This window comes from Aspergillus flavus, chromosome 1 (assembly GCF_009017415.1).
Source record: "Aspergillus flavus chromosome 1, complete sequence".
NCBI classification, from domain to species: domain Eukaryota; kingdom Fungi; phylum Ascomycota; class Eurotiomycetes; order Eurotiales; family Aspergillaceae; genus Aspergillus; species Aspergillus flavus.
In genome coordinates, this window is record NC_092406.1 from 6,388,237 (window position 1) to 6,412,466 (window position 24,230).

Sequence of the window (24,230 nt, forward strand, 5' to 3'; positions counted from 1 at the left end):
CTAAAGTGAAGGGGTCACCAAACTGCCAACGTCTGGACCGCCAACTTCCTGATTGCTGCAGCGATGGAGGAAACGTTCCTTGTATCTGCTGGGATATCGTGACCTTTGCTGTGCACCACCCAGGTCGACATGGATGGATTGCACAGCCGATACAGTGCAAGTGAGTACTCAAGCAGCGGATCTTCAGCCCCGCCAATACTCACGGTTGGGATGTTGATGTACCCATTCAGATCTGGATCAATCACTGGAGTTCCACCTGGATCCATCCGGAATGGTGGGAGGGAGTTGATGAAGATAGCACAGCGAAACAAAGGTAGTTCTTGCGGGTACAATTTTGCATGGTGGATCAAGAATCCAGCTGCCAATGTGCCCCCATGGGAGAAGCCCAGGACCCCATCGAAAGGACCTTCCTCGTCTACAACGTCGTAAAGGCGGTCGTACGCACTCAGTAAAGACTCTCCCTCGGCACCATTGTCCGAAATAGACCGGGGAAACTTATAATAACTGTAGTAAGGACCGTCGTAGAAGCCCGAGATCCCCGGGCCTGGAATTGAATCCACGTCTCCCTCAAGAAAGTGGAATGTCACCGTGTTATCGCGACGAAGATCGGTCATTAGACCATCTGTTTGTTAAGCTGATTGGTCCATTCTAAGGCATCGTAACACATACTTAACTGGGACTGCAAGATCTATCACACATAGGTGAGTGCCACAAGCCCCGGCCATGCAATGCATTTGGCTTACCTTGGTATTGGTGCCCCAACCATGGAGACAAAGTAGTTTGAGAGGCATAATCGCTGGCGTTGTTACCACAGACAACCGCTGATTGGTGATAGGTATGGAGTCAGTTGGAAGAGTATTTGTATCTCAATATCGAAGACCATTTTACTCGCACGAATGCCACGCCTACGATGCTGGTTGACTTCAAAGGTCTCCGTGTCACCACGGAACATTTCCTTAAGAATATCAACAGTACGCATTTTGCTTCCGTGGTAACCTCCCAGAATTAGTGCATCGTGAACCAGTCTCTATAGGAATATTTCAAAAAGCAATATATTGTCAGATAATGAGATAGTTCCATCACATACAGGTCCCATTCGTATACTTCTATCACCAGTGAATGGAACTAGAGACTTGTACCAGTCCCAACAAAAAAGCAAGCGATAGTAAAGACACACATATACCGCTACTAGTATGAATGACCGGCTCGCACACTATTGACTAGTTTTCCCCAAATGCTGCGCTGTAAGACCTCTCATTCTTCGAAAACGTAGAATCCTTAACGTCGTCACGTTTTCCTGGAGATGCAGAGGGCGAATGGGCCAGATGTTCGTCTAATTATAAAATATTAGAGGAGTTGATATAGAAAATAAACAGAACTTACCCATTGAGAGTTTTGACCACTTCTTCACTTCTGTACTATCAGACCAATTTACCTTTTGCCGTAAGGGATATCCAAAGGGAAAGTTCTCTTGGAAAAACCCTTCACATTTTTTATCCTTGGAGCATGTATCCGAAATGCAGCAGCCAAAATCCCCTTCACAGGATCGACCACATGCTCTGCTGAACCAAAGCCCTGTAGACTTATAATACTCAGAATCCGCAGGTGAAAGATCTTTTTCATCGCCGCGTTTTCCCACAGGAGGTGTAGGGGAACGAATTCGCAACGGGGGACGGGCCCGAACTGAATATACAAGATTAGTAGGATTAACGTAAAGAATAATGAAAGAGAACATACTATTTGACAACCGTGACCATTTCTCTACGTCTGCAGGATCGGAATAATTTACCGCTTCGTGTAGGGGATATCCGAAAGGGAATGTCTCACTCCAATACCCTTCACATCTTTTATCACCAGAGCATTTATCTTCAAGGCAGCAGTTGACGTCCCGTTCACAGACGTTATTGCATTGCATGCTCCACATTGAAGATGGAGGACTCTCGATATTGTCGCGTTTTTCCACGCCGCCAGGCTCTTCGGTGAAGGGAGGAGCTATATCTACAATATCAGTCAGCCAATATGAGCGACAATGGATGCCAAGATAGTACAAGCTACGAAGGAGAGAGGGGTGAAAACCGCTGACCTCGGCTGTTGCCTGCAACCGCAGCAGCCGCGAGGCTGGCGAAGGCAGACAGAAAAGCCAGATGGAGCTTCATCGCGAGCAACTTGGGCCACGCGCAAGTGAAGGTGTAGGCCAAGTCTCAATATTTTGTTTGAAGATAGGTGAAGATAGTTGACTGATCAGTGTGGGTAGGTGATGGACATCAGAGCAAGGGCAACGTCGAGGGACTTTATAGCCCAGACCGAGGAATCATTATCGGGGAACAGTCCACGTTTGTTCTATACTGCCCCGTCCGATTCAACCTTCTCTATACACAGATCTAGATCCACATCCCCAGCCTGGGGTTGCTAAAAATATAGATCCCTCAGCCTATAGCAGTCCGAGCAGCGCTTACTCATCCCACCAACAAAGGCTTCCAAAAGAGAGCCACCAAGCGCCCTGGAAAGTTACTCCGGAGGCCGTCTTTGTCGGTTGAAGACAGAACAAAGATCGAGTTCCCCAGCATTACTTGGGTCAAGCCCTCTGGTTTTAGCATCTTTATTCCATAAACATTATGCGGTGCCCCGTTGTCCCCTCCAGTAATTGTTCCTGGCATATCTACTCCGTACGGCTGTCCGTGCTTTATCTCTATCCACGATGGGATAAAGAAAAACGCACGGGCAAATGAAACGGAATACGCAGCCATGGCTCTTCCACGTGGCGCCATCATGAGGCAATTGCTCGCCGTCTTCCTGTTTTCATCTCTACACAAGTTCGTGGCGGTTCACTATCTTGAAATGGAATCAGCGGATGGCCATTTCAAGCTACGGATGACACTGCATAGAGATACTCAACGATTGCGGTGTTACAGTATCAAGATGAAAAGACCCACCGTGAATAGGTATGGTTGCAATAACAACTTCTTAAATCATCTTCCCCGGTTTCATGGAAGTGCTGTTCATACGTCCAATATTCCACCAGTATCACATACTTAGATCTCTCACTGCACTCCGCTCCAGATATTGCCGCCTTATCTTAAGCAATTGATTTTAGTATAAGCAATCCCCTTTTTTCTTCTCTCTACTCATTCGTGTAAGCGAATCAGATGCGGCACCGGGGCAAGTCTGTACACAGATTGAATCCCACCATTTCTGAGTACCCAGCTCTTGTGTCTATCTTGGGGACTCTAAGGGTCATTGTTTGCGGGCAAACAGGTAAAGCCCAAATGCACGGTTAGACTACTGAGAAACATACATACGAGAACAATCAGAGAAAGAATGGAAAGCATAGAAGAAAAGAGGAGAAATCAGTAAAGAGAAACAAACAAAAGAACAGAACAGGAACAAGCTACGAACACATAGTCTAGTCAAATGCCCAAGTAGATGTCTAAGAAACATACATACGAAAAGGGGAATGCGAGAAGAAATAATAAGGGATAATACAGAAAGAATGCAAGGAGAAAGGAGAAGCCAGTAAAGAAACACAAGCAAAGAAAAGAGGAACTGGTCATGAACAGACAATCTAACCATAGAGATGCACACGCACACCAAACACAAGATTGACTACCCTTCCATCTCCACTGGGTCCCGTACCGCAGATAGCTCTGCTAGTGGTTGCTGCGGAGTACCCCCTGGAGAGTATAGTGGCACCTCGAACTCGCCGGATTCGCGACCATATCTCCAAGGATGTGGTATAGTTGCGATACCCCTTTCAATATGTCGCTTTAATCGTGAATCGACAAGAAACGCACCCACCATGACTCCCATGATAGCCACACTGATACCAACACCGAGTGCCACTTTGGCTCCTGCTGAGATACCATTGTTTGCAGGTATGGGTGCATGTGTTGACGTGGAAGATGCTGCATCGAAGGAGCTTGTCCCAGTGGCAGTGGCGGTGGCGTAGGTGGCGGGTCCAATTCCAGGGCGGTTGATATTCCAACCAACCACAGGATATGCATGGACATTCGTAACGTCTGCAAATGCGGTCGTCTCCCTGGCCCACCCCGTGGACTCATGAGTCCAGTAGGCAACTGGAGTTCCACCTTGAATGGGGGATGCCCACTCTCGGGAAGTCCTTGTTACTAGGGTGTATTCTCTCTAACCTAGGTTAGCATTGGATATAACTGGCAAGGGCCTCACTTACGGGGGACAGTAAGCAGATAAGGTTCTCAACTGGTATTTGACAGAAGTTGATGCAATAGAGATGTTAGGAACGTTAGTAGGGCTAGCCAGAGGGCCAAGCTGGAAATTGGTTTCAAGACCATTATTTCCCTGTGCAATATTTGCGTCAAACCACTGTTCATATTCCAGTGGCATACATGGGGTTTCCGCGGAGGCAACAGAACTATATTTTGGGTGATATGCCCACAGATCATCATCATCATCCATTATAAAGCTGTCCAAGCAATCAGGATTCCATCTCCACGGTGTGGCGAGTGGTAAATATGACGTGACGACATCACCAATAGTTTCAGGTGGATATGAGGTCGCCGACATTGGTTAAGAGGGAGATGGCTACTGCAAGAAGGCGTTGATAGAAAGTAAGGGGTTGAAAGAGATGGCGAAAGAAATGATTAGAACACGATGCAGAGAGCAGTTCTTGAGAGAGCTCAGATTCTGACAAGAAGAGAAGGAAATATTTATACCCTCTTCCCAACCTGGGGATAGGCAATGTTGTTCCTGAGCAAACGAGACAGGGGCAAGTATAGTGAGCATAAGGTCCCCGAGGAGATTGCGCTGGATTGCTGAGGCTGGTCTGGCTTCTAGTCATCTTCTGGTAATTTCCCATATGCAACGCGGGTACCCACAGAGAACACCGTTTCAGGATCGCCATGAGACACACGTGCCTACTGTTCTCTTCTTCAAGCAGCTCACAAACATGGGCATGAGACACCATGACTACTTCTGCGTTACCGGGCTGGAAGGTAGTGGATATGATGACAACCCCATCATCAAAAGCAAAAGCAAAAGCATAGAGGCCTTCGTTGGGCTCTGGACAGGTTTTAGGTCACCCAGGAAGACGCATTAAACCCCCAAGCCATGAATCCCATGGTACCAACCCATCCGCTCATCAATGGCTGACCTCAAGGACCTGGGTGAGTATCATATTCCTACCATCTAGGCAAATCGTTTCCACTGTCGGTGGGCGGCTTTGGCAAACCGCGTTTCTAGAAGCCTGTATGTCTTAGCCGGGCACCATTCATCTCCTTTTATGCATCCTTGAGCCTCCTACAGGCCCGGTCTCGTATACTACAGCAAGCGAGAGAGAACACCTCGTGATTTCTTTTCCGCCCTCAAATTAGAGAGCGTTTGAAGATGTCTTTCTTTGCCCGATCTGGTAATGTAGTCAGCCATCTTTTCGGGGCTCTAAAACCCAGCGAACCCGGCCAAAATGGCTTGTCCAATTGGGCATCAACTCTAAGGCTCGTCTGGAGGCGTACACCGCCAAAACATTTATCTCTAAATTCATTCACCGCAATGATTCAGTAGTTGAAACAACCACGACTAAGGTTTTTGTACAGGCGCAAGATCCTTCATGGCGAGTTAGGGTGCCTGCGCAAAGCATACCTAGCGTGAAGTCATTCAACATGGATTCACTCCATGAAATACCGTGCTCAGAGTACGATAATATTGATCTTGTAGGGCTCGCAACCCTATAGGTTCCGATAGGACTAGTACTCTGTAGTCTGAGGGTTTCTAGCGACTGAATCATGTCCCTAGGTGTTTTTCTGAGCTTTTCTTCTCGCACTGGTGGCGCGAAGTGTGCAAGAGATCGACAGCTGAGAAAAGTTCCGCGGTTTGGATCCCTTTTTTCTTCTGAGGCTTTTAAAACGAAGCAAGACATATACGAGCCAGGAAGGGAAATATTTGGAAGACGATTCATAAAAAACAAAGCAAAACAATCTCGGGGTACACACCAGACCCATCGCTTCGTGAGGCCAAGCCTCCCCTATATTCTGAGTTAGCTGGGGGGAAAAAAAAGTGGATATCCCTCTCTTTGATAGAATAAGTCTCATCAAGATTGTTTACGTGTCCCCACCTATGCGTGTACTGATATAAGGTAGCAGCTACTCTGTACACTTGCCAGTGGGGACCAGTTGAGAGGTGCCACATTTTTGTGAAGTCGGATTTTAGAGAGGAGGTATCGTAAAACGATCAGTTGAGTCCCCTGTGGTACTCTTGTATGTGCATATTCATCCTCTGCATGGAATTTGCCAAGGGATCGTGAATCGCACTAGACGAACACAACTAACCGATGGTCGTCAGATGGCATATTGAAAGACAATATTTAATCTTTTTTTTTTTTTTTGTTTTTCTCTTCTAATAATAGTCGGATAGAGCACACTGTTGCTGACGTTTGAAAATGAATCACGACGGGAAAAATGGCTCTGGAACATGTACGATCGCAGCCGTTGGTCTAGAAATGGTCGGTCATGAGGTGGCCATCGTCCTGATTGGAAGTTGTTCTCATTGCCACCGTGAAAAGGGGATCCACTGTCAGTGTCCATCCCGGCAGATCCACTCGGGGGTTGCGTGGAGGCCAAAGCCGGTTTTGATAGGGTTATCCATGTCAGCAGTTCTTTGTTTGCTTGGCTTATGTTTTGCTTTGCTTTTGGGGAGGCCTGGAAAATGAGGCCATTGACGGACAGTCACAACACCTGCTAGCCCATTTAGGATGATTTTGATTCCCTGCCGATCCAACGCCATCACAACCACTACCACCATCACTCTTTTCTCTTCTTTTCTTTTCCTTTCCTCCTCTCACTCCCACGATGCCCACAACTATATTGACTTTCTCTACGGAGTATATCTCACAAGTCCCCACCATCATTCCATGAATCCTCGTCTTCCAATGACTTTTCGACGACTTATCCAGGCGGAGACGGACGGATACTCTCGGTGGGTCCACCGCGCCAAAATTCATCATTCCTATGCGAGAGACTGACACTTTGCAGAAAAACCGGTCCACTTTTTGACATTCACTCGCAGACGGGGATTATCGTCCAATACACCGGGTTAATTCTTCTCGCGATGAGATCATGGCACGTTTCCCACCTTTGACCTTCACTAGAATGAAGTAACTAACGGTCAAATGGTTTGACTATCAAAAAATGGCTCTCCACCTCCTCGGCTCATCACGGTCGATCTCTTCTCGCCTTTCGCACTCTTTTCTCCCGTCTCTTCTTCTTGGTCTTCTTCTTCTCCCCCTTCCAAACTATGTTTTGCGTTCTAGACTCAACTTATTTTTGGTTCGCCCCCGTCCAAGGCCGCGAAATCTCTCCACCCACGTTTCCACGCCGTTAATGCCATTGTCGGTGCCATATATCTGTGAAATTTTGCTCTCGTGTGCCTGGATATCTATCTGCTCCTTTAATCCTCGTCCTGTCTTTCACAATTGTCCTTCACTGCCTCTCGTTATTATCCGCCTCCGACAACATTCGCTCTGCAAACATACCATCCGCCTAAAGCTTCTCTCTTTTTGCTCTTTTTATCTTTTTCTCCGCCTTTACTTTCTCTAAAGCTTTGAGCTTCAGCAGCTGGACTGCTCTACCACCCAATGTCACATTCCCGTGAGGGCAGCGATTCTTACGAATGGCTGAACCCCCAAGTCAATCCAGAGCAACCCGATACAGCAGACCATCGCCATGATCAGATCGTCGAGCAGCCTTCCCCTCCTAGCCCCGAGCTACGCCCCGACGACCCGCTGAATGAGCACTCTCGCCCTCAAAGAGTGAGATTTCAGTCTACAAATGCTCAGGAATCGGAAGCCCCTCTACCCGTTCGACCCTCAATGGCTCGTTTCGATTCAGACCAAACCCTCATGTCGGTCCACTCCATCAATCCCACTTCCGCCCGTTCGACCGACCTATCCGACGCCCTCCGCGCAGAGGCGGAAGCAGAACCCACTACATTGGCAAGAGGACGAGATGGCAGCGCGAGCCCCCCAGAAGTTCCCCTCGACTACGATCCCGAAAGATCAAGGTTCAGCAATGACGTTCCTAATCGCTCCCCATCCGTTGGCGCACGGTTGAAGGCTGCTAGCAAGCTAATTCGTCAGAAGACAGTCCGACTAGGCGAACGGCTTGGCCGACCCCAAGATGGTGGCGAGGACCTCGGAGCATCTCTTTTACCCGACGACCTTGAGGGCGGCGTGCCATATCATGAAATCCAAGAGAGGAGGAAGCCCACAAACGAAACCCCTGAAGAGGAAAAGCAGGATTTAGCTCCGAGCGCAGAGGCACATCGCCTTGTGCGTCGAGTAACTCAGTCTCAAAATGCCTTGCGCCAGCGCAAGCCTAAATCGGCTTACACGCGGTCGGGGCAGACCACCCCGGAGGGTTTGGGCCGCCCTGAATCATGGTATAACGCCAGGTCTCGATCTTTTAGCGGTGGAGGCATCTTGTCCCAACTCCTCAAATTGCAAGCCGGTCAGACGGGGTCAACAGAAAGTGTCACGACCGACTCATCCGACAGTGAATCGCAGGTTTCGTCGGGGGCCGCAACACCGAAATCTGGGGCGGCGACTCCCAAGCGGGAAAAGTTGAAGTGGTACAAGAAACCGCACCATCAGTCGACAGCTTCTCTGGTAGAAGCCTCGATGAACCTGAGTCGTGCTAGCCTTCCCGCTTCAGCGGACCCTCTTGCGTTTGCTACCCCGAAGAAACGTAAGAAGAAGGCCTATGGCAAGACCCGCTTGGAAGACGAGATTCGTGTGACGGTGCATATCGCAGAGATCCTTGCCCGGCAGCGCTATATCATGCAGCTATGTCGTGCCTTGATGCGTTACGGCGCGCCCACCCATCGTTTAGAAGAGTACATGAAAATGACAGCGCGTGTGCTGGAGGTCGAAGGCCAATTCTTGTATCTCCCGGGATGCATGATCATGTCCTTCGATGATCCCACCACCCGCACGGCTGAGGTCAAGCTCGTCCGCATGGTCCAGGGCGTAGATCTAGGTCGCCTAGCGGAGACTCACAACGTGTATAAGAACGTTGTCCACGACTTAGTAGGGGTTGAAGAAGCTAGCCAGGAGCTGGACAGCATCATGCAGCGCTCTCCGCGCTTTAACAAGTGGCTCTTGGTCCCTGCATATGGGCTGGCTAGTGTCGCCGTGGGTCCATTCGCATTTGATGCCCGACCGATTGATATGCCCATCTGTTTCTTTCTAGGATCCCTGGTCGGATTTATGCAACATGTCCTAGCACCCAAATCCGTACTGTATTCGAATGTGTTCGAGGTGTCGGCGGCCGTTTTGACGTCCTTCCTCGCGCGTGCATTTGGCTCCATCAAGTCTCCCTTCGGGGGCGAGGAGTACCTTTTCTGTTTCTCGGCCCTCGCCCAATCCTCGATCGCTCTCATTCTTCCTGGTTTCATGGTGCTGTGCAGCAGTCTGGAACTGCAGTCACACCAGATGATTGCGGGGTCGATCCGTATGGTCTACGCTATTATTTACTCGCTCTTCCTTGGTTATGGAATCACGGTGGGCACGACAATCTACGGGCTTCTGGACGGTGCTGCCAACTCTCAGACAACGTGCAAGCGGCTGGACGTGTGGGGCAGCGAGTACATTCAGCATTTTGTCTTCGTGCCGGTCTACGTCGTCTTCCTCGCCATCATTAACCAAGCCAAGTGGAAGCAGGTACCGACAATGATTGTCATAGCGATTTGTGGATACGTTACCAATTATTTCAGCACCAAAAAGCTGGGCTCCAATTCGGAAGTCGCCAATACGGTGGGTGCGTTCACGGTCGGGCTGCTTGGCAACTTGTACAGTCGACTCTGGCATGGGCATGCCGCCACTGCCATTCTTCCCGGGATCTTTGTGCTTGTCCCATCCGGCTTGGCCTCGAGTGGCTCGCTGATGGCCGGTATTACGTACGCCAACGAAGTACGAGAAAATCTAGCCAAATCGAACAGCAGCGACACCCTCAACAGTGCTAGTCAGGATACGTCGATCGCCAGCTTGGGATTCGGTATGATCCAGGTCGCCATCGGTATCACCGTCGGCTTGTTCATTGCTGCTCTGGTCGTTTACCCCTTTGGAAAACGACGCAGCGGTCTTTTCAGTTTCTAATCTCTTGGGTTGCATTTTGCAATGTTTTTACGGCGTGTACGATTTATGTTTGGGATAGAGGTTTATTTTGGTTTTGTATATTGGCATAATGTTCATACTTGATCGATCGCGTTTCAGCCCGCCGTATATAGATTATGTAGACACTTGAAGAGCGAAAATTACCTGTCATTTTCTAGCCAGGACATGCTGCACCAGGACTGTATATCTCTTTCACCTTGTGGTGGTTCCCTCTGAGGTCATTTAGCCTTAGTGAACCATTTGAGTACGTCATGTAGGAACTTGAAAGTAACCCATCGTGTCCTCGGTTAGGTTGGAGATAGACGACTTGGCTCGGGTAGAGCCGACAATTATATATATAACGGCACATTTCCATGAAGTCAGAAGAAACTCAACGACTCTGACCAGGCAGAAAGGGCAGAGTCTACGAGGTGAAAATGTTGGATGACAGTAGAAACATGCAGGATGATCCATTGATCCACAGAATCTCCTCGACACATGGCATACCATCATCCATCGAGGAGGATTTAGTCAGAGTCAGGTAAAAAAAGTTTTTGACTTATATTGTCAAAGCGTGTACCGTCGAATATCGAATTGGGGATGTGGTTTAGTGGTATAATACTCCCTTAGCATGGGAGTGGTCCGGGGTTCGATTCCCCGCGTCTCCATCTTTTTTGCCTCCAATTTTTTACTTCGATGTTTGCTATACCGAACAAACCTTTAGGGCTACGACAGCACGTGCAATATATGAAAGGATTCTATACAATGCAGACTCTCCGTGGTAGCTGCTCTCGAGAACTCGTCTTTAGCGATAGCCATTTCTTACCCGAATCCATGCCTCGGAGTTTATGAGACGGCTGGAGTCGGCTGTAACTCGTCGAGAAGGCCGTAGCGACCAGATTCGGTGACCTTAGTGATCCCCCCGATGGACTAAGCACTTAGTTTGGAGCTCAACTGGCATCATGCATTTCGACCAGCAGAAGACACGGCTCAGGATGTGAGTCCAAGACACGGAGATCCTGCGAGCCAAGAAACGCCGCATGGCCTGACACGAGCGTAACCTCGGAAGTTCTCCAGGGTCAACCATTCAGCCTAAAGAGGGCAATCTCAACGAAATGCCGTGCCAAACTGCAGTAAGCTACACAGGAAAGCTCTTTTCCCCACCTTTTGCCAAAACTCTAAAGCTGGCCGATCCCCCGGTCATGCTCCGAGTCTATGCCTCAAGATGGGAAAGCATGGCATTGGACTTTGGGCCCGCGTGGGGGAGTCACGATGCGGATTGGTCGAAGCTGTGCTGAGTCGATCGTATATTCCTCAACCCCAGCTTTTTTGCCCTTTGGCTCGTCCCCGGATGAGATCATCCTGCACATGGAGAGGCACCCCCACGTCGGCTTGTGCCGTTGCTTGGCTGGTCCTACCCCGGGATTTGGGTGGAGTGGGTTGGGCATGATGGTCGTTTGCGACCGTGTCATCCTACAATAGTCTCTCCCTGCTGGGTGATTGCTTATATAGCGTTCGCTGGGACCCTGAGGTCGGATCCATTTTTATTTCCTACATCGTTTCGTTTATTGCTGCTGTGTTGTTGACAGAGACATCTCATCATGGACGAGGGCAAGATCACCGATCATGAAGTGATGGGCGAGAAGGCAGATATCACCCACGAGGAGGTGGTCCAAGTGACCCAGTTGACGCCCGAGGAGCAAGCCATCGAGAAGAAACTGCGGCGGCGCATTGATTGTTTAATCATGCCGTTGGTCATTCTCGTGTATTTGATGAATTATATTGATCGGTAGGTGGAGTGATCTTTTGCTTGAGCGCTACGACGTGGCAATATGTGTAGACTAACCCAGAGCCTACAGGAATAATTACGCCGCCGCCAAATTGCAAGGTCTAATGGACGACTTGCACATCGATGATCAACAATACCAAACCGGCCTGTCCATTCTCTTCGTCGGTTATATTCTAATGCAGGTTCCGTCGAATCTGCTTCTAAACTACATGGGCAAACCGTCGCTCTATCTCGGCTTTTTCACTACCGCCTGGGGCCTGGTATCGACGTTGACCAGCCAAGTAAAAAGCTATGGGGGTATCGTCGCCTGTCGGTTTATCCTGGGTCTAGTGGAGGCTCCGTTCTTCGCCGGCGTGCTATTTTACCTCTCCAAGTGGTATACGAAGAAAGAGTTGGCCCTGCGCATGAGTATCTTCTACTCCGGCTCCCTGCTGAGCGGCGCCTTTGGTAACCTCATCGCTGCCGGGATCCTGAATGGTCTCCAGGGCCATCGGGGCATTTCCGCTTGGCAATGGCTGTACATTATTGAGGGCGCCATCACCATGGCCGTCGGCTTGACCGTGGCGGTGCTGCTCCCCGACTTCCCCGACACCTGGAAGCTGTTGTCGCCGGAGATGAAGCACGTCGCCAACCGTCGTCTCGCCATCGAAGCGGCCGAGGCCGACGTCGACGAAGCCGGCAAGATGAGCCAGGTCAAGGGCCTGAAGCTGGCCTTCTCGGACATCAAGACCTACGCGCTCGCCCTTGCGTACATGGCCATCACCGGCGCCAGCGGCTTCCAGAACTTCTTCCCCACGCTGACCAAGACGCTGGGCTACACCGAGACCATCTCGCTGCTGCTGGTGGCGCCGCCCTACATCTTCATGGTGGCGTACAGTCTGGCCCATTCCTACCTGTCGGACCGCTTCGGCAGGCGGTTCTGGTTCTTCGTCTACCCCATCCCCATCACAATCGTCGGGTTTGTCGTCTTCATGACCACCGACGGCTTCGGCCCGCGTTACTTCTCCTTCTTCCTCATGATCTTCGTCTTCGCGCAGAACGGCACCGTCTACTCCTGGATCGCCAACTCCATCCCGCGCCCGCCGGCCAAACGCGCCGCCGCCTACGCCTTCATCAACTCGGTCGGCAACTCGGCCAGTATCTGGACCCCGTATACCTACCGCGACACGGATTATCCGTATTACCGCCCGGCGATGGGGACATGTATCGGTCTCCAGGTCCTGGGGCTGGCCATGGCGGTCTTGATGTATTTCCACCTGCGGAGCTTGAACAAACGGCTGGACCGGTTGGAGGACGAGGAGGTGACGTTGACGCCGAAGGAACTCGAACGGTTACAGAAGACGGCGGAGATCGAGGGCATCGATATTGCAGCGGCGCGACGCTTGCAAAAGGGGTTCCGATATATGATCTGATGGGGTTTAGTACTGTTTCAAGTGTAGCCAGACGTGTTTTTTCCTTAAGAATCTAATTTTTCGAGTTAATAACTCATATTAATGAACCGTACACGGGGCGTGACGCGGATTAGAAATAACAAGACAACGATGTCAAACCGGTCGAGGTAAGAAGGGGTCATGGATTTCAGGCGACCCAACGCATGCAGTGCAATAAACATTTAATGCTCATATGCCGAGGAGAGAGTGGCCTGGTGTATGCTTGCGACCGTAAAAGCCGCGCGGAACGGTATTCATCTGGACCGATCAGCGTCGCCGTCGGAGAGATCCATTTTTGAGGCATCCGTCTTCTGGTATGGCCCGTTCGGCCCAGATTCGTGGTGTCGATCACAGCAAACAAACAGGGGCGATGTGGAACCTTCCATGCTGCCAATCAAGCCATATTTGCATGAGATCAGGTCCACTTGATGCGGGGATATGAGCTGTTTGAATGCGTGCTCGTGGGACTCTATCCAGATTCACCCCCTTCGTTGAGTTGATCGATTGGTTTGACCAACCTGGAAGACGTGGTACTGCTATACACACACGCCACAGCCGTGGCGATGCAGGCCATAGACGTGTATCGCAGTCGCTGATGTTTATTCGCGAATAGGCAACCATAGAAAGGGTGCATTCCTCTGATAGCCGATGATATCATTGCACCTGAAGGCATCCCTTGCGTGCTCTGTGAGAGGTCTTGTTGTGATGGGTGGAGCATAGCACTCCGATGAGGTGGAGGAGGGGAAACCCGGGGAAACGATGATCGACCACGAGCGATGATTCGTTCGACAGGCCACGGACGACTCTGGTCCGGTCTCTTTCCAAACGCTCAGCTGCGGCGATCCGATCCATGGTGAGGGCTTCATCGCCGCTTTGGGCCACGCACAGGTCACGTGGACAGCGGGAACCCGACAGGAGCATCGAGTATATAAACCCCTCGTCTGGACATGTCAAACGGGGATAGTATATCTGGAGCATTGCCGGTCCGTAGATTATCGATCTACAATATCTCTGCCTGATTTAATTGAGTTCAATCGACCTCTTATCGCAATAAACTCATCATGTCCACCCTCATGCAAGCGTCGCGTCCCCTCGCCCGTGCCCGCAGCAAGTCGAACACCATGCGGCCTTTCTCGATTGCCATCCCGGCCAGACTTGCCAACGAGTGGATGCACATGCCCAAGCCGCGCGGGTTCCTCGCGGAGTACGTTCTGTCTTCTTTTCTCCTGACCCTTTTTTCCTTTCTTCTGGTTGACGTCGGGAGTGACGTCATTGACACCGACGAGATATGCCTCAGCATGGAATGGAATGTGGAATTATGGAGTGAACCAGAGATTGACTAAATTGTCTGCAATAGGAAAGACACCACCCCTCGTCAAGAAAGCCCGTACGGTAAAAAGATGGAGTTCAACTCTCTCCGAAGTGTGCAGCAGACCATGTCGGAACACGGCCACCGTCTCGACCAGCTGGAAAAGTCGATGTAAGTCTGTTTTCTCAGCGGATCTCATGATGATACCCTAGTTACTGACTCAATCCTTCTAGGCAGCAGTTGACTCGCATGCAGGGCGTTTATTAAGATTTGCTAGAACGCGGGTCGTCGCATTGTGTCAGAAATCTGGAGTTTCTATACACCCCACATACCTTTTTACACGGCCATGGAGGCTGTTATACATCAAATGGTCAATCGGAGAGTGTCTTCTCTCATGCAAGTGACCGCCCTTTTACCCCCACCCGATTTGTCGAGCAGGACCTGATAGCGAGGGGGGGAATCATCTGGCATGAGAAATTGTATATACTACTGCTCGTATTGATATCACTGATTTTGCTATTTCACTTGTGTGTCTGTCTTTTGCAATCTAAATATATGATTCGCTTGACAGTTATTTACCATTTAGTATGTTGTATGTTTAATGATGTCGGGCTGCAAGTCAGTATCAATTGACCCAATGGTCAACCATCTCATCACATACCTACATCCCACCAGACTTAGGATGAAATGACCTCAAAATACCCACTCAGAAGATCGATAATTACCACGACTAGTAACAACAAAAGTAGCCGAAAGAAACCAGAGCCACATACCACAAAAGCTAGTAAACAAGCCACCAACAGTCAAAATAAACTATCCAGCCTGCATGTCTTACGTCCATGCGATCAACCACATGGCGACGATCTTATCAAATACCCATGTGCAAAACCTTCACGGTCCGATCCGCTGGTGTCTTAACGCCTCCTGACCAGACCAGAACTCTGTCGGTCTAGAACGGTGACTCATCACTGTCTCGAATGCGAGAAGGAACCTCGTAAACCATGGCGCCACGCTCTTCGGGAGGTTGCGTGGGTTTCAGCCCTCGGCTGCAGGGGTCGGAGTGGGATCTGTCTCCGAAGCTGTGGCTGTCCGCAGCCTTCAGGGAGAATTGTTCTAGAAGATCTTTGATTCTTGGAAGGATTCGTGTGGCTGGGCTGATTCGTGAACTTGTCATGGTGCGATTATTGTATTGTCTTCGGCTCTACAAGGAACCATCAGACAATCACCGAAATGCTCGTGTATTATACTATGAACATAGTCCTCGCGGATTTTATCTGAATACTGTGTGCAAGACTGTGCCAATTGGACAAACACTAATCCGGCTTATTTGGATCGGTCCCCGTCGTATGCGGACCGCAGTGTATCAATCCCCGGACGAAGAGGAGCACTTTCGTCGTTACAGATTTGATCACGAAAAAGTATAACTAACGGAAATAGTCTTAATAAATATCAAGTTCCTGGAACTCGAGAAACCAACGTTGTGTCCGGCGTTTGTCGCCCGAGATTGGTTCATCCAACTCCGATAAAAACCCTAAAGCCCGATCAGTTGCGGTGTATCGGAGTGATCCAAGGCCAGCTACAATTAGACATGCTATAATATAAATACCACGCAGAGTACCCTTGATGTGTTAATGACATATTAATCTAGTGACTCATACTTGTAATCAGCAGCGATAAATAATCTGGTATCCCACCATGCCTCGCACCTGGTTCATCACCGGCTGCTCCTCCGGCTTCGGTCGTCATTTAGCCATCACCGCTGCACAAAACGGCGACAAGGTCGTTGCCACCTCTCGCGATCCATCCAAGCTAGACGACCTTAGATCACTTGGCGTTATCCCGACCAAGCTGGACATTCACAACGAGACAGAAATCCAAGCCGTGATTGACCACGTCGAGTCCACCATCGGACCGATTGACATCCTCGTCAACAACATCGGGTACATCCTCGAAGGTGCCGTCGAGGAATGCAGGTAACTTCCTTCCGTACCACACATTCCTCCCCACAAACCATATACTGAAACCACTAAAGCAACGAAGAAATCACCACCTAATTCGACACAAACCTCTTCTCCCAGATCCGGATCCTCCGCGCAGTCCTGCCATCCATGCGCGCTCGGAAATCCGGTGTGGTGGCCAATTTCGGGTCTATCGGTGGTTGGAACGGAACGCCTGCTGCTGGATTTTACTGTGCTAGTAAAGCGGCGGTTGCGATTTATACGGAGTCACTGGCGGCGGAATTGCTTCCTTTTAATATTGACGTTACGTGCGTTGAGCCGGGGTATTTCCGGACGGATTTCCTCGAGGGGGGTCATAAGATTGTTGCCAGCAAGAGGATTCCCGAGCTGGATGTTAGTACGCGGCAGACGCGCGATGGACTTGCGGCGTATAGTTTGAGGCAGCCGGGGGATCCGGTGAAGGGGGCGCGGGTTCTTTTTGAGGCGTTGACGAGGACGGGGCGTTGTGAGGGTCGACGGTTGCCGGTGAGGTTGGCGTTGGGGAAGGACTCTTTGACTGCTATTGGGCGCAGTTTGAAGAGGGAGCAGGAGATGTTGGAGGGTTGGAGGGAGATTATTGCGTCGACGGATTGCGATGATGTGAGGGGATAGTAGGTCCCTTGCGTTGAATTGGCGCGGTGTACTTTTGATATACTCATAGAGTGCACTGAATTGGACTCATTTATGTGGGTGACTATCAGAAGGATTAGTTGTCGTGATACCTGAGGACTAGGAAACACTGGCCTTATTAGGAGTGTCATCACTCTGGAAGTGGATCGAGCTATGGGGATATTTGTATCGAATAAGAATAACGTGGCACCAACATAGGACTTGCAATCTTTCCCCGGATGATTCATTGTTATTGCGCATATACCCAGCAAATCGAGGAATTTTCACACCGATGCTGGAATCCTATCTCAGATCGTTTGACGCCTCGATCCTTGCCGCTTAGAGCCCAGAGTGATATAGAACCAAGAACCGTAGCACGAACAATTGAATTATGGACCCAACTCTAACAAGTTCTGATTAGACCAGCTTCTCTAATATAATCATAAACCTTAATCCGTCTCATACTCCGCAAAACGACTTCGCTTCCTCAATGTAGCCCCAAACCAGTACAAACCAAAAATCCCAAAAACACACACCACCGTCAACGCCCCAATCAAACTCGCACCTTTATCAATCCCAAGATTAACATAAAGCGGCGTCGACCAAAGAATAGACGCAAAGGCAAGAACAGACCGTGCAAAGTCATTCATGGCGAAAAGACTGCCCGCGTATCTTCCATACGAGACAGACATGTAGGCGAACATGGACTGGAGGAGAGTGGGCATGCCGATCATGAAAAGTAAAAAGCCTATTGTGGGTACAATCCAATGGAATGCTGTGCTCGAAGTCCAGGCGAAAAGAAACATTCCTGCTGGAACGACTAGTGAGCCGAGAAGTCCGGGTATGAGCCTTTGTTCGGGTGAAGGCATTTTTCCGGCTTTGACTGGACGGCTGATTGTATAGTGAGTAATCGCTAAATAAAATGGTGTAGTGAATAACACGGCCACTATGGCGGTTAGGAATATTGCGCCGGTTTGTAGTAGGCTCATCGCGTATACACCTTGGTATACCAGAGGGACGGCTTCGAAGAAGGAATAGAAAATAGCATATACCAGTGCGGTGTAAAGTGTAGTGAACAGAATGGCGGGATCAAAGGCGTTTATCTTCCATGGAATCACAAGAAAGTCATACAATGTCTCTTGAGATAGCCCCGTGTGGTTCACCTCGGAACTGGATCTGAACGCTTCATTGCCAGTCAAAGTCCGTAGCCGTCTGGCGCGTTGGTATAGAATAGCTGGGCCAAACGTTTCCGGTAGAAAAATCTAATGGATGTTAGGTCGCGAATCGTTGTAGAAGTCCGCAAAATGTGGTGGGCAGGACAATAACGAACCAGAAGCAAAAAGCAGGGCGCGGCAAACCAGACGATCAGCCACATGCTCCAGTGCCACCCTTTTGACGCGACACATAAACTTGCCAACGTTGGAGCCACGGTAGGGGCAGACACTGCACATACCCCCCAGATCCATAATCCGCTAGGTAGGTTGACAAGATTTGTGATGTCCGCGAAGGAAGCCGGACCCGTTGCCAAACATGGTGACCCGAAGAAGCCTTGGGCAAAGCGTAGAAAAAGAAACCCAGGGACATTATTGACAACGGCTGCGAGGACACTGACTATCAGGAAGATTGCGAACGAGATTACATAGGGTGGATTGCGGCCTATAGACGGTTTGTCGGATAAAGGGCCAAAGAGTAAGGGTCCTATCCCATAACCCAGAAGAACCAGGGCCATGCCAAGTGAGCCCACCGATGAGGACACACCATATTCGGCCTGAAATGCCACTTCTGCTGGGGTGAACGCCGCGGATGACATGTACACGACGAAAGTGTAAAAGTTTATCTGAATATAGGTCATGATCTTGGCCCAGCGAGGCCAATTGTGCGGATTTGCCGGGTCATCATCAGAATACCAATCCACAAGTATCATTCCGTCAGGGGTAGTTTCCGGAACGAGCCATTTGGAAGGACCTTTCTGATCAGAAATTTCACATTCTGTGTCGTACGTGTCAGATTCCACGTTGCCAGCGACCCTGGATGTATGAGATTCAGCTTCTTATACTTCTGCGATAAGTACCTGAGATCTAGTAAAAGACACACTGACCTCGCCGCTGTGGAATATGCTGGTGACAGACAGAATCCAGGCTCCTCTTCAGGAAATCTCAAGAGCCGGCCACCAGAAAGCCAATGGACGATTCTTCCTAAAGAAGTACTGCAGATTATGGCCGCCATGACACAAAAATATTAACTGCGTGTTGTCCCAGAATTATGGACTCAAACTAATACTCATCAGGGATGGTCATGAGTGCTCATCGAAAGGATGATTTGAGACGAGAAACTTCTTGAAGCGGATGCAAGAGTTCGAACGAAGGAAAAATCAAGATCTTGATCGTAACATGCTGGCTATTATATTATCGCTGATACTGGCTACGCCACTTTATCTGCCCCACTCCGATACATTTCTTTTTTAATCTCCGGAAAAAAGTACTATTGGAGGCTTTTGCTTCTCCCTCATGCGTCAATAGCACGCTCTATGTTGCATAATGCACGATATTTGGTCTCTTCTTGGAAATAAATAACTATCGCAGAGTGGTATCCACGAGTTTTTAGTTGTCATGGCCCAGAATTCGACCATCCCAGCATAGTCCCTTGTAATGCTATCGAATATTCGCTCGCATTGTTTTGGAGTGTATCTTAAATAAGGATCGCTTTGACAATCCAGCACAATGCCAGATAAATCAAAATTATACAAAAGAATTCTGCACTACGGCATAAGCCTCGTTACATCGGTCCTGCAGCATTGGCCGGTTTAAAGCGCGGCCTGATAATCAGGGAAAATCTCGACCGATCTTTGGAGCTGAATTAGGGCATCACTCATTTAAGACATGCCACGTGAATATTCTCAGCCCATCTGGACACTTGGCCCAAAATAAAGCGACCTGCCTATTGCGAATGCACGATCATATATAGTTAACCAATAACTGACCCACTCACCTGCATTAGCACTGTAGGTGACGAATAACTAACCGGTCGTCGACCTCATCGACGGCGGTAGCACAACAGACACGCCAATAGCGGCCCACCGTCCGGGGTGGTCCATGCTGCTCCGAGAGATCCAACCCTGCAATGGAAGATCGATGAGTGATTTTCATGGAACTTGAAGAACTATTGCTTTGTTATCTGCAGGAGTCCCTTGCACTCGACCTAGCTATTAGTTGCCAAGAAATGCGGCGCCTGCATTTTCCCCCACTCAGAGAAACAATTATACGGTTAGTTACGTTGACCTACGGCGGTATGCATAAATTAATTGTAGAAGCACTTGGTGATTGTGTATTAGGGCATACCAAAGAGATCAAGAAACCGAATTGACTATTGGATAGAACTATCTAACCAAACCTAAATACGTGCTTGCAGAATGCATCTGTAGTAGGTAAGGATCAACGCCGCCGCAGGATTTTTGGACTCACCTGATAGCTTTGTTAAGCATGCATGCATGTTGCTAGTTTTGAACATAGAAGCACAAGGTCAGACGTGTCCCTCTGTCAAAGGTCTGCTTCATTGTTTTCAATTTCTAAAGCACCTTACTAGGCTCTATCAATTATATAATCAACCATGTTCGCAATATTCGCCATACTTGGCCCCAAAATCTCACAGTCTCACAGATGGCATTACTGGAAACGCTATATTCTGGGCACTTTCTCTCTATTAATCTTATCTATCAATTTTCATAATAAATCTTAATCACTAGACTGCCAATATGCTCGACCTGGACAGAGATCTCGTCACCTTGAGGTAACCAATACCCCCTTCGACAAAGACCGCTGGGAGGTCTTGTACTGCAGGCCACGCGCTGAGCTATCGTTTGACGCGGTATATCCAAGAGTATGGCGCATTTCTATCTACCCAGGTCATTGTCCATATAAAGGAGTCTGTGGGGATAATGTTGAAGGCCCGTGTGTATAACTGTAACTGCTCCCGGACGAAGAGTCCGCAGTGTCCTAGCGGGAGGGCAGGGTATATTTCGCTATGATAGTGGTTAAACTTACGACCGGTATGCAGTATAAGAGATACGATTTAAAGGAGAGTCCTATTTAGTTCTTCTTGACCGGGGCTTCTCTTATACGCCTACGTAGGTGCACAGAAAAGTCCTAAGCACACGTCCAGCCAGATATACATATAGCATGCTATCACCTATGAACAGACCCAGTACAAAGAAGTGCAGTGTGGGAGTGGAGCCATGAGTATATTAAGATATTGCTATACAAAAGTCAAGCCCTGTATGAATGGCTATTTATTATACTGCACCATTTTATCAGCCTATACCTGGCAACCTCTAAGCCCAGCCGTTATAAAGAAACGTGTTTTATACAGACTCGTGACTCTGAGATCTGCTCCCTACACTTGTATCCGTCTTTTCACTCGTGACTCGTACAATAGTAGTGCATTTTATATCGGGCTGCTTTCTGCTGGCTCTCTCCTGACTGGGACTACTAGAGCGCAAGGACAGCTTCTGCCACGGAATACGCGGGTAACGGCTGAGGAGTAGGCGTATGCTGGTAGTTATGCTGCTGTAATGCCGACCGCCGGTTCGATACAGGCCCATATACTAGGTGCACTTGTTCATCTAGTGTGGTGCTCGGGTCAGCGTTATGATGGATTAAATGGGATGTGAAGGCATACATGTTACATCGCTTTCGGCTTTTGAGAGTCTAACCATGGCAACCAAGTGAACAATGTCAAAGACTAATTGATATATCAAGAGGGTGTGACTTATAGCGGACCAAGAAGGAACATCCCAGACAGGATAATATTTCGTGCTTTCGATACTTGAACTTTCCATACCACCTTCATACGCATCACAAGATGACAGCCGTTGTTATCGCTGAGTAAACGGTTCAGCTAAAGTCGATGTCATGATGAGCGGTCTTTGACGATCCTTTGATGAGACCTTGGTAACGCAAATTCCCGAGTATACTGCCATTCGACTATCCATATAATGTAATTCACTAGGTAAGTATGTACTTTTGCCGGGACACTGATGAGAACGTTAAGCGGCACGGCAATCGGATTTGCCATTTGCAGTAAGCCATGCATACTTATTTACCCACATTTTCCCGTTTGCTTCTCCCTCAACTCATACACTAATGTAGTGTAACATGCAAGAAAATTGTAATTTCCGAGTGAAGCCTGAAGAGTGACACTGCAGCTCACGCTATCACTAGCTTGAAGCCACTTTGAAGATCAAAGTATCTTTTTATTTGTTCTTGAAGAGAAGAAAGTAAAGATGACAGCCTAGAATCTCTTCACCTCGGCTATCTTCCGTGGGATTAATTGCTGCTGCAGCGTGATACTGCCGAGTAAGATTCAGGATTTTCTTCAGCTTGAGATACAGACACAACATGGTCACAGCTTCGATGGTGAATGGCTGGGTGTCAGTTCGATCCATAGCCTCAAACTCAGTCAGACTAAAGATAGAATCACGATAGGTCGAATGATCCAGGTAGCAGTCGGTGGTCGGGGTCGTAGAGAGGCCGGGTCAACCACCAGGCATGGGGACATGAAGCCGGAGAACTGAAGCACTTGCAGGGATGTTCGGCGCGTTTTGGTCGTACCTTATTGAGCCTGCGCGGCATTATTGGTGGAGGACCGGAGCAAAGTGGAGATGCCGATCAGCCCTGCAGCGAAACGGAGACCAAATCCTGCCGAGTCAAGTTAGTGCAGGCCCTCTCCCCCAACGCGGGGAAAAGGTTCAACCGGTAGCCCTATCTTTGCTGTCGGAGATCGTGGGTACCCCTGGACAGGAGGGTTATTGAGCCGCTTGGACAATCGGTTTGCGGTTGCCAGTTAAGCCGGTCGATCGTCCGGATGCTTGGCAGGAACCACTCTCGGAGGTATTTGGACATGGCCCGGACTTGGTTTGTCTTGTCCATATACCACTGAATGTAGTCATTGTATGTCAAAAATTCGGGAGCAAATACACTCGACGGGCAAATCCTTTTGTTGTCTGCATTCGGCCGGACTATATGTCCGCGGACATTGTTCACATATGTACACGAATCGGACAACGCCGTCTAGATAGTAATATCCAGCCTAACTAAGGCGGCCACTCCTTTGAAATCGTATCACCGCCGACAATTCCTATCAGCCAAAAGAGCCTAGTCGCAGGTAACATCATTGGAACTAACCTATCATGGTTTGGTACAATGTGGATCAACCGTCCCGGTACATCACACCAGCGAAGTCCATTAGTTCTGGCTCATCAGGTACAACCGTATAGAACCACTCGACGACCCTATTCATGTTGCAAAACCTCAAGCGTGTCGATCACATTGTAACAAAAAACGCCCTATTCCTTGTAGAGAATTTGGCCTTGTTGATCTTATTGGTCTGATTGTGTCCCATCTGTGGATCGTGTGCATGCATCTGTTTTTAGGTACATTATTCCGGCACCATATGGTCCTGTCAATCGGCCACATGGAGATGTCGATAACCTTCGTCAAGAAGACAGACATTGGCGGTTCAAGCCGATGTACATGAGACAGATTGTGATCAACATAGCCCAGCGTTTTCAGCCTTGACTAGGTAATTGTGTAGTTGATATCAAACTTGTGTCTGCATGGACCCTCAGCGGAAAGTCCCCGGTTCTACTCTTTACGGACTTGCTAGGATGCTGGAACGTTCGAACAGCACTCGCCATATGGCAAGCAGGCATGGCCACCTGAGGCTCAACAGATCAGGGCCCACTCGATTTCGACAGGCTAAGCGAGCTATTTGCTTCGTCTGCCACGGAACCTCGTAGATTCCGATTTTCCTTACTGTAATATACAACATAACGTTCTCCCTCCTCGGTAGGATGTATTGTGTTTCAGGCTTGGTATCGTCAAGTAATGGTAGCTTGAAGGATCAGACTAAGAGAAGGTGGATCGCCAGTGTCATCCAGCCAATGTCTAGATAGATTTGTGAGGAATCAGCTGCAGTAAGTTATGTG

General features: G+C 49.1%; 8 protein-coding genes and 1 non-coding gene across 9 annotated transcripts; 5 read left to right on the top strand and 4 right to left on the bottom strand.

Annotated features, from left to right (window-relative positions):
* Positions 1-14: 14 nt before the first annotated feature.
* Positions 15-885, bottom strand: F9C07_2085115 (serine hydrolase FSH; the record flags this gene model as incomplete). Its single annotated transcript, XM_041283840.2, has 3 exons — positions 744-885; positions 670-688; positions 15-622 (listed from the first exon to the last, which is right to left on the bottom strand). The coding sequence occupies exons 1-3, from the start codon at positions 789-791 to the stop codon at positions 15-17; spliced, it is 675 nt and encodes a 224-aa protein (XP_041139801.2). The 5' UTR covers positions 792-885.
* A 335-nt stretch (positions 886-1,220) lies between these two features.
* F9C07_11401 (uncharacterized protein) lies at positions 1,221-2,156 on the bottom strand (the record flags this gene model as incomplete). Its single annotated transcript, XM_071507613.1, has 4 exons — positions 1,221-1,333; positions 1,384-1,683; positions 1,738-1,998; positions 2,084-2,156. The coding sequence occupies 4 exons, from the start codon at positions 2,154-2,156 to the stop codon at positions 1,221-1,223; spliced, it is 747 nt and encodes a 248-aa protein (XP_071366169.1).
* A 1,447-nt stretch (positions 2,157-3,603) lies between these two features.
* F9C07_2057934 (uncharacterized protein) lies at positions 3,604-4,431 on the bottom strand (the record flags this gene model as incomplete). The annotated part of the gene is made up of 2 exons (XM_071508605.1): positions 3,604-4,138; positions 4,187-4,431. The coding sequence occupies 2 exons, from the start codon at positions 4,429-4,431 to the stop codon at positions 3,604-3,606; spliced, it is 780 nt and encodes a 259-aa protein (XP_071366170.1).
* A 3,169-nt stretch (positions 4,432-7,600) lies between these two features.
* On the top strand, positions 7,601-10,117 carry F9C07_11402 (uncharacterized protein; the record flags this gene model as incomplete). Its single annotated transcript, XM_041283844.1, has 1 exon — positions 7,601-10,117. The coding sequence occupies one exon, from the start codon at positions 7,601-7,603 to the stop codon at positions 10,115-10,117; it is 2,517 nt and encodes an 838-aa protein (XP_041139799.1).
* Positions 10,118-10,710: 593 nt separating this feature from the next.
* F9C07_t61 lies at positions 10,711-10,782 on the top strand. Its single transcript has one exon. It is a non-coding gene; the product is annotated as a tRNA-Ala (tRNA).
* Positions 10,770-14,287, top strand: F9C07_2280378 (major facilitator superfamily domain-containing protein). Its single transcript, XM_041287825.2, has 2 exons — positions 10,770-11,903; positions 11,974-14,287. The coding sequence occupies exons 1-2, from the start codon at positions 11,716-11,718 to the stop codon at positions 13,313-13,315; spliced, it is 1,530 nt and encodes a 509-aa protein (XP_041139798.1). The 5' UTR covers positions 10,770-11,715; the 3' UTR covers positions 13,316-14,287.
* A 107-nt stretch (positions 14,288-14,394) lies between these two features.
* F9C07_11404 (uncharacterized protein) lies at positions 14,395-14,909 on the top strand (the record flags this gene model as incomplete). Its single annotated transcript, XM_041287824.1, has 3 exons — positions 14,395-14,537; positions 14,691-14,813; positions 14,876-14,909. 3 exons carry the CDS (start codon positions 14,395-14,397, stop codon positions 14,907-14,909), a joined length of 300 nt encoding a protein of 99 aa, XP_041139797.1.
* Positions 14,910-16,293: 1,384 nt separating this feature from the next.
* Positions 16,294-19,643, bottom strand: F9C07_2280380 (synaptic vesicle transporter). The gene is made up of 3 exons (XM_041287822.2): positions 19,347-19,643; positions 18,579-19,275; positions 16,294-18,510 (listed from the first exon to the last, which is right to left on the bottom strand). Exons 1-3 carry the CDS (start codon positions 19,472-19,474, stop codon positions 17,698-17,700), a joined length of 1,638 nt encoding a protein of 545 aa, XP_041139795.2. The 5' UTR covers positions 19,475-19,643; the 3' UTR covers positions 16,294-17,697.
* F9C07_2058990 (dehydrogenase with different specificitie) lies at positions 16,338-17,251 on the top strand (the record flags this gene model as incomplete). Its single annotated transcript, XM_041283843.1, has 2 exons — positions 16,338-16,601; positions 16,721-17,251. 2 exons carry the CDS (start codon positions 16,338-16,340, stop codon positions 17,249-17,251), a joined length of 795 nt encoding a protein of 264 aa, XP_041139796.1.
* Positions 19,644-24,230: the final 4,587 nt, after the last annotated feature.

Bases quoted from the DNA above. Each gene is read 5' to 3' on its own strand.
- F9C07_2280378 (XM_041287825.2), top strand. From the start codon at position 11,716: ATGGACGAGGGCAAGATCACCGATCATGAAGTGATGGGCGAGAAGGCA. The intron at 11,904-11,973 runs GTAGGTGGAGTG...CAGAGCCTACAG, and splicing joins TTGATGAATTATATTGATCG to GAATAATTACGCCGCCGCCA.
- F9C07_2280380 (XM_041287822.2), bottom strand. From the start codon at position 19,474: ATGGCGGCCATAATCTGCAGTACTTCTTTAGGAAGAATCGTCCATTGG. The intron at 19,276-19,346 runs GTCAGTGTGTCT...TCATACATCCAG, and splicing joins GCATATTCCACAGCGGCGAG to GGTCGCTGGCAACGTGGAAT. The intron at 18,511-18,578 runs GTTCGTTATTGT...AACATCCATTAG, and splicing joins CGCCCTGCTTTTTGCTTCTG to ATTTTTCTACCGGAAACGTT.